At 42.4% G+C, this 16,410-nt stretch overlaps 2 protein-coding genes across 2 annotated transcripts in view; both read left to right on the forward strand.

Annotated features, from left to right (window-relative positions):
- LOC310866971 (uncharacterized protein) overlaps positions 1-307 on the forward strand; it is a gene marked incomplete at its 3' end in the record, with an annotated part of 43,227 nt that extends 42,920 nt beyond the window's left edge. The window contains exon 31 of the mRNA XM_083776766.1: positions 220-307. Within this exon, the coding sequence (XP_083632892.1) occupies positions 220-307 (88 nt within the window). The remainder of the gene's footprint in view (positions 1-219) is intronic.
- A 2,427-nt stretch (positions 308-2,734) lies between these two features.
- abca12 (ATP-binding cassette, sub-family A (ABC1), member 12) overlaps positions 2,735-16,410 on the forward strand; it is a 58,697-nt gene continuing 45,021 nt past the window's right edge. The window contains exons 1-13 of the mRNA XM_083777155.1: positions 2,735-2,865; positions 3,876-4,046; positions 5,709-5,873; positions 6,202-6,394; positions 9,808-9,947; positions 10,585-10,704; positions 10,931-11,021; positions 11,512-11,691; positions 11,809-12,142; positions 13,326-13,440; positions 14,833-15,162; positions 15,548-15,617; positions 15,960-16,094. Coding sequence (XP_083633281.1) covers positions 2,740-2,865; positions 3,876-4,046; positions 5,709-5,873; positions 6,202-6,394; positions 9,808-9,947; positions 10,585-10,704; positions 10,931-11,021; positions 11,512-11,691; positions 11,809-12,142; positions 13,326-13,440; positions 14,833-15,162; positions 15,548-15,617; positions 15,960-16,094 — 2,170 coding nt within the window. The 5' untranslated portion in view covers positions 2,735-2,739. The remainder of the gene's footprint in view (positions 2,866-3,875; positions 4,047-5,708; positions 5,874-6,201; positions 6,395-9,807; positions 9,948-10,584; positions 10,705-10,930; positions 11,022-11,511; positions 11,692-11,808; positions 12,143-13,325; positions 13,441-14,832; positions 15,163-15,547; positions 15,618-15,959; positions 16,095-16,410) is intronic.

A 16,410-nucleotide genomic window follows, 5' to 3' on the forward strand; every position in this document is an offset into this window, starting at 1 on the left:
ATTTCTACCAGTAACATGTATGCCCTTTCACTGTTGAGCAATATATTGTACAGTACATGACATTTGTGTGTGTGTGTGTGTGTGTGTGTGTGTGTGTGTGTGTGTGTGTGTGTGTGTGTGTGTGTGTGTGTGTGTGTGTGTGTGTGTGTGTGTGTGTGTGTGTGTGTGTGCGTGTGTGTGCGTGTGCGTGCGTGCCTGCATGCGTGCGTGTCATTGCAGGTCCACTGTGTTCAGTGATAGTTTCGGCCTGAACGTCAGCAGCTTGCGGGATTTCAATGTCACCTCCCCAGGCAAGACCGCTCTCTAATTCAAATAATAATGATCACAATGTAATAGCATCACTTGACAAGCCACAGTGCCATGTAGTACATTAATTACATACTCACTTCAATCAACTCTTTGGCCATGTCGAACGCAGCACACAAGGAGGAAATTCACCCCACCTAGAACATTGCATGCAGTTATTCCCAACCAACGCATTCCCCTACATTGTTCTGCTGATTAAAGAATCCATTGACACCTTTAATTGTAAAATGACCTGCTGTGTTGCAAAGCAGACACCATGCAGTCCAATTAAGAATTAAGAGTTCCTTTCCACAATAATGTACTGTACCTTCATTGATGGGGAAGAATATATATATATTTGTTTAACAATATTCTTTTCTTTTTTACAAACGGACAATACAACAAAACAATGCATAATACAGACAATACAATTACTTAAAATGAAAAACAAACAAAAAACAAAACCAAAACATACAATACATACATATAAAAATACAGTATAAGAAAATAAGGGCACTTAGAATGGTAACAACAACAGAGTCCTTATGGCCACAAGACCAAACAGCTGCAGAGAATACAATTAGACATTTTCAGTTTCCACCATTAAATAAGATAAATCATTAACCGTAATATATTGGATAAACCGTCCCCATATCTTATCAAACATCTTCTGTTTATTCTTCAAAGTATAAGTGATTCTTTCCAGAGGAAGACACGATGATAACTCCCTAAACCACTGAGCAATACTGGGTTTGCCTATCTTTTTCCACGATAAGGCTATAGCCCTTTTGGCTTGTAGTAAACATAAATCTAGAAATCTTTGTTCACTACTCTGAATCTTATGGCCAGGTGGGTAAAGAGCTAATAGAAACAGTTTTGGGTCAAGCTCAATATCTATCGACAATATCTTCTGAATCTCCCTCCTCACTTCTTCCCAGAATTCTTTCACTCTTGGACATGCCCACAGACAATGGAAAAGTGTACCTTTGTCTTTACCACATCTGATACAAGTATCTGGAATATCTGCACTAAATGTATTTAATTTCTCTGGAGTGATATAGACCCTCATCAGCCAATTATATTGCAACAGTTTTAACCGAGTGTTAAAACTGAGCATCCATACAGGCTGAGCTCCACTCTTCCAATGTCAATTCCTCTTGTAGATCAGCCTTCCATGCATTATATTTAGATTCAGAGGATTCAGGAGAGAATTCTACTAACATAGAGTATAAATCAGAAATGATGCCCCTATTAAAGGGGTTTCTGATAAGCTCTTTTTCTATTATTGACAGGGGAGGGAGTGTCAGAGAATTCACCTGTTTAACCCCTATAAAGCTTCTGAGTTGTAAATACTTGAAGAAGTGTGTACGGGGTAAATTGTATTTTGCAGCTAGTTCATCAAAAGAGAGTAGATTCCCCCTTTTGTCAAAAACATCCTTCCATTGTTTAATCCCTTGCTTGGCCCATATCTTGAAGCCCCCATCCGCCCTTCCTGGGGTGAAATATCAATTTCCTCAAATTGGGCTGAATCGAAAACTGGGTTGGATATCCAAAAGATAAAGTCTGACATCCTGCCAAACTTTAATCATGTTTTTAACAATAGGATTAGCTGTATATTTGATCAGTTTTTTACTCGAATTAGAGTAAAGATATTCGGGCAGTGGGAGCTTCAAAGAGTGTGATTCAATGTTCCTCCATGTGGGGGATGGGGAAGAATAACTTAGCCGCAGCTCACCATTACATTGTGCCAACTTTAGCAGCCTCATTCTGGGCCTGAACATTAGGTGAGAATAGCCACTACAAGCAATTTTCAGCAGACCCTGTCATTCAATGAATGTTGTTGTTTTGTCCTTATAGAGCGTCGCAGTCCCTCCCCCTTTTAGAACAACGAGTGGCCCAGGAAATGAATCCCAATGCATTTTTCCCATAGGCATTTCAAAACGTATTTATTTAAAGACCTTTTAAGCGTCGTACGAAGCCAACTCTTGTTGTGACAAATCATGACAACAAACAAAAAAATTCGGGCCAAACAAAGAATTAGAAAGTTTTTCTTTTCTTTTCTTTCTTCTTTGTAATTATTTGTTTGGTCCAAAATATTGTGTGTGTTGTCATTATTTGTCATGTCAACAAGAGTTGGCTTCGTACGATGCTTAAAAGGTCTTTAAATAAATACGTTTTGAAATGCCTATGGGAAAAATGCATTGGGATTCATTTCCTGGGCCACTCGTTGTTCTGAAAGGGGGAGGGACTGCGACGCTCTATAGTGTATAGAAAAGATCACCTATTTTCTTTCTTTTTATTTTCTCCACCACAATTATCTTCAAAGAGAACATGTTACTTCTTTCGTAATAGTGTCATTTCTGGAACAGGATCCTATAAAGATTAATGACCCACATGATGTGATTAATGACCACACACACATACTGCATGTGGCCTCATTTCCCCACAGGTGTGATGATGTTCGGGGAGATACTGAGAAATAAGACCGCTTTCATGTTGGATGTTCAGCAGAACATGGAATTTGACCCCCATGCTCTCAGCCTGCTGATGGAGACCCCTCTGCCCAACAATAACCTACTGGTGAGATAGTCAGTCAGTCAGTCTGTCTGTCTGTCTGTCTGTCTGTCTGTCTGTCTGTCTGTCTGTCTGTCTGTCTGTCTGTCTGTCTGTCTGTCTGTCTGTCTGTCTGTACATACATATACGTCCATGAAATCAGACACATGCACATACTGTACACAAATACACCACACAACACGTGAACAAAATAGGCTCAGTAATTATGAAACATAATTATCATAATGAGGGGACAATTCAACCGAAATCAGGAAAAAAAAAGGTTTGAAGAAGGTGGCACGACCAAACCATCAAATTAAATCAGATAATTGAAGGTGGCCCACTCCTCTCAATTCCTTTACAAAATGTTTCACTATTAGGCATTTACCATAGGCATTTCATGAGGCAATTTATGCTCAAACAAAGTGTCGGGAGACGTCTTTGGAATGAGCTGTCTCTGACAGCTCTCATACAGCTGTTTCCATGGTAACCAGATAAATGCCTCCAGCAAGATTGTTTATTTTAAGGAAAAGATGACCACTTATGATGTCATGATAACGACATGGCTTGTCCGGGAAGTCAATGCAAATGCCACGCCTGTGACCTCGCAGCTTTTATTGTATAAAACTGCATTCAAGCCTGATTCATGTTTTGTGGTGTATGTACAGTATATATATATATATATATATATATATATATATATATATATATATATATATATTTCACAATTGTTCATAAAATGAAAAAAATAATTCCATAAATAAAATATATTGAATATATCTACACGCTCACAACCCGTAGCATCTTCGCGACACACTGTAAGCTTGTAGATGGGCTGTTTTCACTAGATCCTGGGGAGACTGTTTTCTCATTCTCGTCTCGAGCCAAAAACAGTTTGGGAACCACTGACACAGGGCATGTGGTGCCTGTGGTGTTAATTGACCCTTTATGGCTCCATCTGCCTCTCTCAGAGGTAAATGAATGCTGAAGATTTGTACCGTGTGCTGTTTTCTTTCCCTGCCCCCCTGACTCATCAGATCCTCTCCTGGCTGGTCAACCTGCGCCACTGCAATGACTTATCGTTCCTGAACATGAGCCAGACGGAGCAGATGGTGTTCCAGGACTTCTGCTCACTGTCCATCCACCAGTGGTACACGTTCTCGGTGCTGCTGGCCCGACACCTCAACATAGAGAAGCTCCTCTACAGAGTAAGGCTTAAATGGCTTTAGTTTCTTTGGATCAGTGTTAACCCCAAACTTAATAGCCTCATCCAGACGCTTTTTGGGTTACGGATACTGCTTTTTTAGGGTCTCAAGATTTTTTTTTAAATAACGTTATAACATACGTTTCTTTTTCTAAAACTATAAAAATAATGTAAATGGCTTAATATAAGTGGTTTATTCATAATTAAGTGTAAGTTTGGCTCCCAGAGATCTTGCACACTGTCTTCACTTACAGAAAAAAAAGGTTTACAATTAACAATTTAGGCATTTAGCAGACGCTCTTAATCCAGAGCGACTTACATTAAGCAAGAACAAAAAGCATGGGAATACATCACATAAAAGCATTTATCATGAAACATGCGTAAGCTAAGGAAGTAACAGTGGAATATCTATATAATTAAACTATACATACACTATACATATAAACTATATTATTTACTACTATGCTATACATATATATTATGGCGTGCTATGACTTTAATGGTTTAATGTGGCCAGAACCCTTGGCCTAGTGGTCCAGGCTCTGATGTAGCCTAACTGAGCGTCACAAATTTGCCCCCTGTATTTAATGCAAATACAACGTTTCGGTCACACTGACCTTCATCAGGTGTCTCTGATGAATGTCTCATGCATTGACTGCCTGCTCCTACGCATCTGTCCTTTGATGTAGGTGTGTAAAACAACCTTTTTAACTGGGTCTCGAGCATTACATTTGTTTTGGAGAACCGCTGATTTAGATATCGAAAGTATTGTTTTGTCAGAAGGAAATAAAAAGGATGCAGTTTATCAGAGGCAGTCACTTCATTGGAAGAATATCAGTGTAGTTCAAGAGTAGTATAGAGTTTAAAAAAACCCAACAAACAATACCTCCATACACCTCTCGCTGTGGCTTTGCACTGACTGAGTGCTCACACAACCCGGCTAGCTTTCATGACACCTATAAGACATGACCCAATAGCAGAAAAATAAGTGCTGAGCACCATAAATGCAGAATTAAGGTGTAATATTTCATTGCTGAATGCGGTACAGGATGTTACCAGGCACTATTAGCCACAGAGCAGCACAAATGTTTACAGCCATTGTTCGTTTAATATTCCGGTTCACTTTTGCTGCTTTAGGCATTTTTTTGCACTGCTTTCGTTTTGTCTCAAGTCCCTGTATGTTTGCCTTGTTCTGTGGCATTTATTATGTAGCTTTCTGCATTGTGTGTCTGCTTGTTTTATTTTATTCATTTATTTCCGTATTGATTGAGTACCATCGTTAAGCAAGGTTCAAAGTAAAGAAAAACAATTGAAGCGTATGAAAATGTCAGGAAAGACTGTCAATAGTAACAATAGGACCGGTGGAACCAGCTGGGCACGGTACCTTTCTACAGCACACTGCCATGAACTGCCTTTTTTTTGGTCAGCGGTCACCCACAACAAACAGGCGGATGATTTTTAAAGCGACTGATTTCTAGCTCTTGATTGGGAAATGGGAAAGTAAAGAAAATAAAAAGAGATGGACAAAATGAGCAGCATCATTTTGGTAACGTCAGTTATTATCAGTATTGTCAGTCAGTATAATGTCGGGGCTTAAGTGGTTTAAGAAAATGTTCATGTTTTAATTGAACCCTGGCTAATGTGCATGGTGTTGATCTGTCCCCAGATGGTGTTGTCTCAGGACATGCAGAGCTTAGTGGGAGTCATGCTGCAAATGGCCTCGTTCCTCACCGACTTGCTCAGCAAGCTAGAGCCTGCCATCGGCCGTCTGGAGGGCTACCTCTCCTCTCTTGGAGATCTCAACCTGGTGGCCAACAAGGAGTTCAGCAGAGTGAGTGAAGTGATTCTCAATTCTTAATTTCAAGCACCCCCGACCACCCTGTTTGATATGCGTTACCACACGGATCGCCAGTCAGGACAGGAGTAATGTGGTCACGCCTTCTGGAGTTGCTCAGCAATCTGGCTGCAGAATTTTGCACTAATTGGAGTAGCTAAGTATATTTACTTAAGCACTGTACTAAAGTATGATTTTTAGGTATTTGTACTACAGTTTCACACAGCAACGGTTTATTAGCGCTGAGCATGAACATGACGTGATCTCTAATTGAAATGGACCTTCTTTTGTTTTCACCTGTGTTCTTCTTTGCATGAACCCCCAGATGGCGAGAAGTGCAGGACCCACGACTCGCACGGCCACCTTCACCACGCTGTCCAAAGCCTTGTGCAGTAAGGGCATCCTGGCTGTCTTTGGCATCTCCAAGCTGACCATCATGTCGGAGACGGACCCCTCCTTACCGCAGAGCAAGGCCAGAGAGGAGATGATCAAGCAGTTCAAGATCCCACATGATGCTTGTACGTTACCTCTATGCAACCTCGAGGAGATGTTTTTGTTACAGAGGGTTGTTATAGAGGGTATGCACGTGATATCATCATCATACCCGGAATTATATAACGCCTACTGAGTGGCAAAAAAACTACTTTCTGGCCTTGACAGCCCATCCATCCAAACAGAAAAGTCCTATCTGATCGCCAAAAATAATGTTAAACATTTGCCACTCGATTTGCCACTTGACTTGCCACTCACTTTATGCATGCGCATACCCTCTATATAGACCGATTCCGTACCGGTTTCATGGTCGCAGCCTACGTATTTCCTGTAGGCGGACTCGACGTAGCTGCGGGGGTAAAACCCTCACCAGACGCACCTCTTCCACTACAGTGAACGGCAGAGTGACTGATGTTAGTTTGCCTCAAACTTTACTCCTTTACCTGCTTTTTTACTAACACTAACATTACAAAGATGCCCAGAACATCGAGATGAACCTGTGTAGTTTATGGCTGCTCCAACAGTAGTGGCAACATAACAAATAAAATAAAACGGAATGTCTAATATCCACCGCGATGGCTGAGACCAGAGCCATTGAGTAATGGTTGAGACAAAGCAGTGAAAGATACATAACGCCAGTCTTACCCAATACCAAATATTTCTGTTTTATTAACACAAGGCTGCTGTACTTTATACCTCATACTTTAAATGCTTAGTATGAGGTATAAAATACAGCAGCCTTGTGTTCATAAAACAGAAAGATTGGGTATTGGGTAAGACTGAAATTATGTATCTTGCAGGATTCTTCGCTGCTTTGTCTCAACCATTACTCAATGGCTCTGGTCTCAGCCATCGCGGTGGATATTAGACATTCCGTTTTATTTTATTTGTTATGTTGCCACTACTGTTGGAGCAGCCATAAACTACACAGGTTCATCTCGATGTTCTGGGCATCTTTGTAATGTTAGTGTTAGTAAAAAAGCAGGTAAAGGAGTAAAGTTTGAGGCAAACTAACATCAGTCACTCTGCCGTTCACTGTAGTGGAAGATGTGCGCCTGGTGAGGGTTTTACCCCCGCAGCTACGTCGAGTCCGCCTACAGGAAATACGTAGGCTGCGACCATGAAACCGGTACGGAATCGGTCTATACCTTCCAGTCCGGGACCTACCTCTGTGTCTCATTAGTTGTTGTTATACATGTATACATTTCTTTTAATTTTTGAATAAGAATTTGAAGGTTTTTAGAATCGACCTCAGTTCTGGGAGGGAGAAGGCCATCAAACACAGGTCTCCAGACGGAATTGAACTAAGGACGTTGGGGGTTATGTGGTCGATGCACCATCCTGTCATCTAACAGCACAGCACACACCTTTGTATTTTTAGCCCCGCTAGTGGCAGGGCTCTAAGGATGGTGATCGGTCGAATACTTTGGTTCCAAACAACCTCAAAAACTACTGCCTGGATTTGAAATTGTCAACTTTGCACACAAGTTACCTCATAATCTAACTGGCATATTTCAGGATCAAAGTAGGCATGCAAGCACCTCTTCATTCAAAGCATGCCTCCAAAAAGTCAAACATGAAAAGAATGATGAAGCACTCACATTCATTTTTAAGATTTTTTTTTTGTCTTTTTCAGTCTATATTGATAGTGACAGGAAAGGGGGAAAGAGAAAGGTGGGGAGTGGCACGCAGCAAAGGTCGTCATAGTGTCTGAGGAAATTGAATTTTTTCCGTCATGATGATGTACGATGATAAGAGCGCCCCTCTTCACACAGGTGTGTTTTTTTTTTTTAAAGGTGCATTTTACTATTTTTTTTACCATGGGTGGAAATGTCAGTCGGTTAAAAAATCAGCGCGACCTCTATGGACAATAAGCAGGGCTTGTAGACTCTTATTCTTGTCTTTTTGACATAGGGAGTTGCAGCAGTAGGTTAGGCTCAGGAGGTGCCGGTTGAAAATAAAGCTTTGACCAACTACGGCACTTTCACGTTTCAGAATGAGATGTCTTAACCGCTATCTACTGTACTCTCTGCTATCTATCATAGGCAGTTATTTGGCTGCAGAGTGCAGTGTTGCAGACACTGACTTTTGTGTCAGATGCTATTTGTCTTTAAGGTATATTTATTCCTAATGCTGAGATACCTGCTGCTGTCTTGATACAGTGAAACATGCAGAGGGCAAAGAAGATGGATGTGGACTTTGTACTCTTGTGTCATTGTTACCTACTGTCCCTGCTTACTGTATGGTTGAAACTGTTTCTATATTATATTTGTAGTACTTTTTGTGAACACTAAGGGACGGGCGCTATTTTGACTTATGTACAGGTATGGTGCAAGCTCGCACATGGTCTAAAGTGTATGGTTCAAATGCCTGCGGTATACCGCATGTCCAAATCTAATTTAGCTAGACCATGGTCCGTGGTCGTAAATTATGGCGCAAAGGGGTAGTATTCTCGGAATTAGTCATGAGTGTGTTTTGTTCGTCACATGATCGAATTTGAGGGGGTTGTGAAGTGAGATTTCCCTAATCTGGTGCACTAAAATGTTACCATGTGTTTACCAGTGATATAATACGACCTTCTCACATGGTTTGAAAAGTAAAAGTGAACTGACCTACTGAGGTATGTGAATGGTCAAAGTTCAGAGATAATGGGCTCCATTTTCGTCACCACTTGCCTTTTTTTTTTACTATTTTGAAAATCATTTTTGAATAGTTCAACTAGCCAATCTACATTGACACGTTGTGAGCTTGTAGACTGGCCATTTTAACTACTCAAAAATGTTGCAAAATTGAAGAGAAGGGAGACATCCAGTTATATTGTATTGAGTTGACATTCAAATAAATCCCAGATTGTATAGCTTTAATGTCAACATGTCTGATGGTCTAATGCAGTGGTTTTCAACCAGTGGTCCGGGGACCATCAGTGGTCCTTGAAGTGGTTCCTGGTTGTCCCCAGCTAAATCAAATGATGAAGTGCTGGTAACCAAATCGACCCTTATAGATCTTAACTCTTGTTTTATGCTTTCATGTACGTTTATCTCTCCTATGGTAGCCTATACCACATCAATGCAGTATGGAATGTAGGATATCTTATTCAATGACAACAAAATATCTCATCAAATGGTGGTCCGTGGCTCAAATGGCGAATAAATATTGGGCCTTGACATGAAAAGGGTCATGAAAAACCCTGGTCTAATGCTCTTCATTTGTCTGCAGCTTCGTTCTGTATGAGCCTCTACCTGGACATGGTCAACACCAAACCACTGGTCTAATGCTCTTCATTTGTCTGCAGCTCCGTTCTGTATGAGCCTCTACCTGGACATGGTCAACACCAAACCACTGGTCTAATGCTCTTCATTTGTCTGCAGCTCCGTTCTGTATGAGCCTCTACCTGGACATGGTCAACACCACTGGTCTAATGCTCTTCATTTGTCTGCAGCTCCGTTCTGTATGAGCCTCTACCTGGACATGGTCAACACCACCGGAGGCGCCATCGCCTGGGCCTTCCTCAAGCCCATGCTCATGGGCCACATCCTATACAGCCCAGACACGCCCCTCACCAGGGCCATCATGGAGAAGGTACAGGACAGCTAATAGTAGTAATAATAATACAACTGTATTTGTAATTGTATAGCACCTTTCATGACATAAAATTCAGCTCAAAGTGCTTTACAGAGCAATAGAGGGGGAAAAAAGAAAAGCAAAGGCATAAAACAACATTAAAATAATAGCAGTGAATAAGGCAAGCTCAACTAAAAGCAAGAGTGTACAAGTAGGTCTTGAGCTGTGCTTTAAATATGTCTACAGAGGATGCCTGTCGAAGGTATAGTGGGAGTTTGTTCCACGCCGTTGGCCCGTAGAAGCAGAAAGCTGCTTCACCGTGTGTTTTTAGTTGCCAATGTAATGGCAGGGCATGCAGCGCACGCTGCACAGCCACACACATAGAATAATTACTTTCAACATGGTGTCCCTAGTTTGGGCATGTCATTGAAATATGAATTAATAATTTCATTTCATTTACATTTTACAACATTTAAATTTCTTATCACAAATGTTTAAAAATTGCTAAAATAACCAACCTACAAGCTGACGGCGCATCGTACCGTGAGCTTGTAGATCGGCTATCCTCGCTATAATGCCTTGAGGTTTTGACTATGCACAAAACTTGCAGCCACCTGGTTTCCTTTCCTGACCCATGACCGTTTTCTCTCTCCAGTCCAACAGTACACTGCAGGAGTTCGCCAACCTCAAGTTGTACTCTGAAGACTGGATCGACTCCTCCAACTACATCTCCAAGTCAGCCAAGCTCCTCACTGACATGTTGCCAATGCTGCAGGTACCATGACTCAGCGGTTTAAGCCCGTCTACCTCATTGTCCGGCTTTGTATCTCCGTCCATTCATGCTGCTGTCCTTTGTGAAAGGACAGAGATAAACTCTGCAGTGGTGTGCGCCAAGTGTTTTTTCTCCTTTTTTCGGTGGCCCAATCTTGAATATTGTACGATGTCTCTTTCTCCAACCCCTCCCCGTTCCCCCATCTCACCTCATCTTCTCTCCCCGCTAGAATTCCCTCGGTAATTCCTTTGTGGAGAATTTCATTCAGATGCAGACGAACATCAATGTCGGCAGCATGAAGGACACGCTCAGCAAGTACTGTGAGTGTGTGCGATCTTTTGAAGGCCCAGGTTTTCAGAACTGCACGTAGCCGGGGCTCACTCTCTCATCCTGTGCTCTCCCTTTGCCTGTAACATATCCTGAATATCAAAAGAAATGAGCCTTCCTCAAAAGGTTTTACAGGAATCGTTTCAAGCTGTCTCAATGTGTTTCTCCCTTAAAAGCTTGAATGCGCCCTCAACACCCCCAGTTATGCACATCACATTAATATATTATTTATAAGATCCATTTATCATCATATTTAATTAAATTACCCCTTATGCCATGTCTATATATATGTTTATATAGAGTATGGAATTTTTAGCATTTACTGTTGGTGATAAAATAATACACCATATTCTACACTAACACTACAGTGTTAATTTGGATTCACAAAAAATACTAATAAAATCCAAAATATTTGTGTTATTACCAGTATTTCAGTGTGGTTTGATCCAATGTTGTTGCTGATGTTGTTGTTTTTGGTTCCAGCAAACATGACGGTCATGCTTGAGAAGAACCAAGACATTCTGAAGCAGATCACCACCTTGTCCAGCCTGATGGTCAACATCTCCTCTTGCATTAAGTTTGACCGCTACCGTGGCTTCAACTCCGCTGAGGAACTCAACACCGTTGCTCAAGAATTGGCCAAAAACCGGGACCTTTATGGAAGTGAGTAGATTCTGAAGCTGAAAACATGGGCAGCCTCTTGGTGTGAGCAGATATGAGGAGTTTAACATGCCGTGATCGACAGTGGCCCTTCCAGTTATTTCCATAACTGTTTTTCAGGTGTCATCTTCAAGCTTCCCGAAGACGAGGGCTCATCCGAGAATGGCGCTAAATCCTCCTCCAACTCCTCCTCCACCTCCACCCTGCCCCCTAGAGTCAGCTACACCATCCGCATGCACATGGACAACCTCATGCGTACCGACAGGGTCCGCAACCCGTACTTTGTGAGGGACAACCACATCTCGGCCGCGATGACGCTGCGCTACAACCGCGGCTTCATCTACCTGCAGGAGAGCATCGAGCGGGCTATCATCGAGTCCCACGCAGGACAGAAGGTCACGGAGCCCGCCGTCCAGCTGCAGCCCTTCCCCTATCCCTGTTTCATCCGAGACGAGTGAGTTGGCCCGTAGACACGGCAAACACACACACAAGCATAGCCACAAGCCTTCACACAGCATAAGGCATACAGGCGAGTGCGTGCACACCCATGCACGCACGCACACGCACACACACACACACACACACACACACACACACACACACACACACACACACACACACACACACACACACACACACACACACACACACACACACACACACACAAGGGGAAATATTCACAAATGCACATGCTCTCTCACACATGAATGTACTCCCCAAGGGTACAGGTACTATTCTGAAATAATCCATGCACTCTCATTATTCATCTGTTGAGTTGATTAACAATTCATTCATGGGAATGGTTGAGAAGTGGTTTAATATTCATTCACAGGCACAGCTATACGTACGCAGAGTAGAGTACACGTGTCCTCAAGAACCCTGGCTTACCTAATCCTTGCAGAATGTACCCCACCTCCCCTGTGTACAGTACATCCAATACATACATTGTTTGTACATCCAATGCACATTGTTTAGGCATAAACTTTACACAGTGTATCAATACAGTACATTGTTTCTAATAAATCACGCCTCAACATAATGGCTGTGGCTTTGCGTGCCCCAGAGAGCTCCTTAAGACAGCGTTGATATGTCATGGCAGCAGAGGCGGCTGGCTGCCTCCCCATCCATGTGTGAGATATGGTGATCCTCGCCACTGTGCAGTCCTGATTTATTACTCAACAGCACAATATCCCGATGCCATCGTGGTGAAATATGACTCTGTGTTATAATAAACACTGTGCACTCAGCTCCGATGGATCAACACTCTGAGTTGTGATTAGGCTAAGAAGAAGAAGAGGACTAAATTTGATGGGATTCGGGACATGACCAGGGGTCATTGATGGGGTTCCATGGGCTCCCCAGCAAAATTAGGAACCGTTTTAAACACTCACTAGAAGCTCACTATGCATTGTGATACAACGCATTGTGAGCGTCATTTTATCTGACATTTTAGACAATCTCGAACATTCGGAAAACTCTCTTAATGGGGGACAGGGGTTCTTGGCACAACATTGTTTCAAATGCACTTCAATTTGGGGGTGCATTTTGGAGGATGGGGGGGCTGGGTTGTCCAGGTTGTGTGGGTGTGTGGTTACATTATTAATTATAATTATAATTATTAATTATCTTCTCCTCAGGTACTTGGAGGCCATCTCCTTTGTGTTCCCCCTGATGTTGATGATTGCCTGGGTGCTGTTTGTGGCCGACTTCGTCAAGAAGCTCGTCCACGAGAGAGAGCTGAGACTGCACGAGGTGAGACTCATGAGTATTTCTAGATCACTGGTTCCCAAACATTTTAGCCTGTGACCCAAATAAAAAGAGTAATTAGACGTTTGCCCGTGACCCAAACTAGTGAAAATAGCAGATCTACAAGCTCACAACGTGGCGCAAAGCTATTTTGACTACTTCTTAAACATACTGTATGTTTTCTAATTCTTCAGAAATTACTTTTGAATCATTTATTTTAGTTTTTAATTAATGAAAAATGCTGCTTTTTATGTGACTGTTTTTTTTATGCTCGAAACAAAACATATATGGACCCATACAAATGTGTCCGCGACCCACAAATGGGTCCCGACCCAGTGTTTGGGAAACAGTGTTCTAGATGACTCGTATAGACATTTGAGTGAACAAGAGAGAACTAACCGCACGACATGTTTTCACCTTCTGACTATTAGTACAATCTGATAAGAGCTGAAACCTAGCATGTCAGGTATGAATGTTACTCCAGATACTGGGTGTGTTCTCGTGCGCTCACAATGGTTTGTTTTAAGACAACAAACTTTTGGAAATTCTGAATACTGTGCTGCACACAACATTTTGATGCTCCAGTTTAGACATTGACCTGAAGTAATTGCAGTCAATAAAAGAAAGATTGTTTCATATAATATCAACGGTGACTCCACGTGACCTGTTCATAGCTGTTATGAAAATACACCATGGTGTTTCCTGATAGTCAGTGTGCCATATCAACATTACGTTTAATTATGACACCAACAGATTGACCATTGTCCATATACATAACAACCTTTATTTTCAGTATCAGGATTATACTGTAACCCCACCTATCTCCCAGACTCACTAGGCAGTCCCCAGTCAAGAGTTCAGAATTTGAATAAATGCAGAATTATGCGCAGGATGTAATTTGCATACACAAACATCTGAGAATTGATTTGATTTAATCAACTACATAATCATTTAAAAAGGAAATCCTTGCTCACAATGTAATCTGTCAGGCAGATATAGACATTCCTCTGCTCCAATCCTCTCTGTCAAAACTATGTTGCAATCCGCAGCCGCTGTAAATGTAAATTTACTTGAGTTTTGTGTTTAACTAAAGTACTGTATGTGCTTATGTTCTGGTAGCTTATCACTTTCACTACACACTACATTTAAAATACAATTATTGTACTTTTTTATTATTATTTTTGCCAACCTGGGTAGAGCAACGGACTGACCTCATGCTTCCTATTTTGTACTTTTACTTTAATATTGTACTTTTACTCCACTAATTTACTATATATGAAGGGACCCACGGGACCCTTACACTTCAATTTGGGGGTCCTTGACATGAAAATGTTTGAGAACCACTGTCGCTAAATGTCTTCCCTCTCCCTTCTCCAATCTCCCCAACAACAACAACAGTACATGAAGATGATGGGCGTCAACCCGCTCAGCCACTTCTTCGCCTGGTTCCTGGAATGCGCCGCCTACCTGGTGTTCACCATCTTCATCCTGACGCTGGTGCTGAAGTACGGCCGCATCCTGCCCAACAGCGACGGCCTGGTCCTCTTCCTGTACTTCTGCGACTACGGCCTGACCATCGTGGCCATCAGCTACCTGGTCAGCTCCTTCTTCGACAAGACCTACATCGCCGGCCTGAGCGGCAGCCTGGTGTACGTGCTGTGCTTCTTCCCCTTCATTGTCATGATGGCGCTGGAGTCCAAGCTCAGCTTCTCAGCGAAGAGTGCCCTGGTGAGACCTTGTGTTGCATCTTGGATAATAACATTTGTGTTGTCACATGATTTAATCTCCGTCATCAGCCCTCATATCAGTCTTAACTGGCCACGTAAGTCTCCTCATATCAGTCTTAACCGGCAAACGGCAATGCAATTCAGCTTCACAATGTTTTTGCTTCCGCATTTCCTAGTCACCTACTCGTGGTAGGCACTAGGCAGTATGTGGAAATGTCCAAATTGCCTGCACTGCATGGTCCAGATAAGAACATACTGGTGATTATCGGTTGATAACATTCAAAGTGGGTGGATTGTTTTTGTCTTGACGGGGGTCTGCTGTAATGTGTGCGTGTGGTTTCTCTTGCCGTGGTCTGCTGTAATGTGTGCATGTTGTTCCCCCACAGGGTTTGTTCGCCCCCACCTGTTTCAGCTATGCCAGTCAATACGTCTCCCGCTATGAGTCCCAGGGAGAGGGTACGTACCACATGCTGCCATCTGGCCGCCATCAAACAACACACAACACAACGCCCTCGCTCTACCACCCGCGCACATGCATGCATGTTCACGCTCACCTTCACCTACACATAAGGATACACACAGACACACATGGACGAACATACACATACACAGATGGATAGACGCACGCACGCACGCAGTCACACACGCACGCACGCACACACGCACGCAGTCACACACGCAGTCACACACACACATACAGACGCACACACACCACCACCATACCAAACTAGACGACTGACAGACGGTTGGGACATTAACAAATGATGGAAAACCTCCTTTTCTGGCTCATGTATTTAGGCATTCAGTGGAGTAACTTGTACATCTCGCCCATGTCTGGAGACACGGCCTCGTTCGGCTGGCTCCTCTGGCTGATGCTCATCGATTCGCTCCTCTATTTCATCATCGGGTCGTACATCCGCATGGTCTTCCCAGGTACACTGTCTACAACTAGTACTTTTAAGTTCAAGGACCCCCTGTTTTATATGCTACTGCTCGGTCCACTCTCGACGTTACAGACCTCTAAGGTCCTTTGAGGACACCCTGGAACACCCCCAAGGTCTCTGAAACACAGTTGCCACCAAACAGATATGGTGCCGACAGCTAGGTCCTCAGTATATAAATATATATATATATATATATATATATATATATATATATACTGTCTATATGTCTGCCTATACTGTATGGTCAAATCTAGACTTTCAACCCTTTTTAAAAATTAGTGACAATTGGCGATCATGCAATCATA

The sequence above is a fragment of the Protomyctophum parallelum genome, assembly GCF_964188405.1.
Source record: "Protomyctophum parallelum genome assembly, chromosome: 11".
In the NCBI taxonomy this organism is placed as follows: domain Eukaryota; kingdom Metazoa; phylum Chordata; class Actinopteri; order Myctophiformes; family Myctophidae; genus Protomyctophum; species Protomyctophum parallelum.